Source organism: Morone saxatilis, unplaced genomic scaffold, assembly GCF_004916995.1.
Source record: "Morone saxatilis isolate NCDOM2014 unplaced genomic scaffold, NCSU_SB_2.0 Contig114, whole genome shotgun sequence".
NCBI lineage: Eukaryota > Metazoa > Chordata > Actinopteri > Moronidae > Morone > Morone saxatilis.
The window spans coordinates 465-2168 of record NW_023339668.1 but is presented as its reverse complement, the minus strand read 5'-3'; the positions used below and the strand labels follow the sequence as shown (position 1 = coordinate 2168).

The 1704-nt window shown below is 38.5% G+C and overlaps 1 protein-coding gene across 1 annotated transcript in view; it reads left to right on the top strand.

The window, feature by feature from the left end:
* The window catches only part of LOC118321349 (kunitz-type protease inhibitor 2-like), a 2153-nt gene extending 671 nt beyond the window's left edge, over window positions 1-1482 (top strand). The window contains exons 4-5 of the mRNA XM_035652615.1: window positions 151-262; window positions 530-1482. Coding sequence (XP_035508508.1) covers window positions 151-262; window positions 530-620 — 203 coding nt within the window. The 3' untranslated portion in view covers window positions 621-1482. The remainder of the gene's footprint in view (window positions 1-150; window positions 263-529) is intronic.
* The last annotated feature ends 222 nt before the right edge of the window (window positions 1483-1704 follow it).

The window sequence follows — 1704 nt, the reverse complement described above, 5'->3', positions numbered from 1 at the left end:
ACAGTGTGACATCTTTGTGACATCTTTGTGACATCAGTACAGTGTGACATCTTTGTGACATCAGTGTGACATCAGTACAGTGTGACATCAGTGTGACATCAGTGTGTGACTGATGACTCTAGCATGATCTTCAACCTGTCTCTATTCCAGCTGTCTTCCTCTTCGTCACCGTGGCAGCGATCTCTGCTCTTCTCCTGGCGACGCTCATCATCATCACGCTGAGACGGCACGGCGGTCTGTCCCGCCGGGCTTCGTCTTTCAGGTAACGCTCACCTGGCACTACATACCTGATGATAAACTCCAGTTATTGTTATTGAGCCACGGACTCTGATTTGATCAATTATTGTTCAATATTTATTATTGTTATTGACGTTATTATTGTTGATTTTGATTAATGGATGAATGAATGGATGAATATAAATGATGGGATGAATATTGATGAAGGGATGGATGAATATTGATGAAGGGATGGATGAATATTGATGGATGGATGAATGGATGAATATTGATGATGTGTTTGTGTCTGCAGTGATAAGGAGGAGCTGCTTCCAGGTCCAGATGAGCAGTCCTCAGTGGAGTCTCTGACAGTCCCAGAGAGTCCCAAACCGAACCAGGCCTGAGGGGTTAGTTTGTTTTCTCCACCTCAGAACTGAGTTTAACAGATGTTATTCATGTGAATCAGATGTTGATTGATTGTTGATTGATGATCTTTGATCTCAGGAATAAAATCTGGATCAGCTCTGTGTTGGATTTAGAAGAAGTAGTCTTCAGTGGGGGGTCGGAGGGAAATCACATTTTTCTTTTTCTGTCAGCAGGTTGATTTTGTCTCAGGAACCTACCTGATCATCTGTATCGATTCAGCCCTTATTGATAATTGATTATTGTCATTTCTAATTCACAATAAAGGATCCATCTTCTCTTCCTCCTTGAGGCTCATATGATCACATCGATGCTCTCGTGTCTGTATGCTCAACAGCTGCTAGGTTAGCATAAAGACTGTAAACGGCTAGCTTAGCTTAGCATAAAGACATCTGGCAGTCAGAGAGGAAGAGAAGAGGATCTGTGCTAAAATCAGAGTGTGAGCTGATGTGATGGTCTGATATTGAACCTGCTGTGATGTTGATTATTAATATTATTATTTTAATAATACATTCAGGCTCAGATTATAATCACGTGTTGGGTATTTTTTAAATTTCTGTAGTTGTAGGTTTTATTTTTCTGCCTGCTACCGTTGATTAAATCAAATACAATGATCAATTAAATTACTTTAAACTGTCATTTGAAGTCATTTATGAAGTGAATAATTATCACTAATCATTTTTAGTTTCTGTAATGTTTTCTGTTAATCGTAAACTGATCTGTGTGTTGTGAAGATGTCAGTTTAAGAAGGAGGTTTAACACCACTTTTTATGAACAAAACCATTAAATGTGTGTTTTTAAGAAGCTGTAACAGAAATAAAGTCTTGAGTTTGTCCACCCGGAGTCTGTAGTTTTATTTATTAACAAGGAAATATTCAGCCAGTCACACAAGATCATTGTGAAACAGAACAAGGTAGAAACCGTGTCCATTTTCTTTTAATAAAGTTTAAATAACTTGTAAAGAACCAAAATAAAAACAAATCATTACTACATTTCCCAAAATGCAACAGGGCCCAGAGTATTGACTCGTCAGCTCCCCCTGCAGGCTGACTCAGTCATTAAACT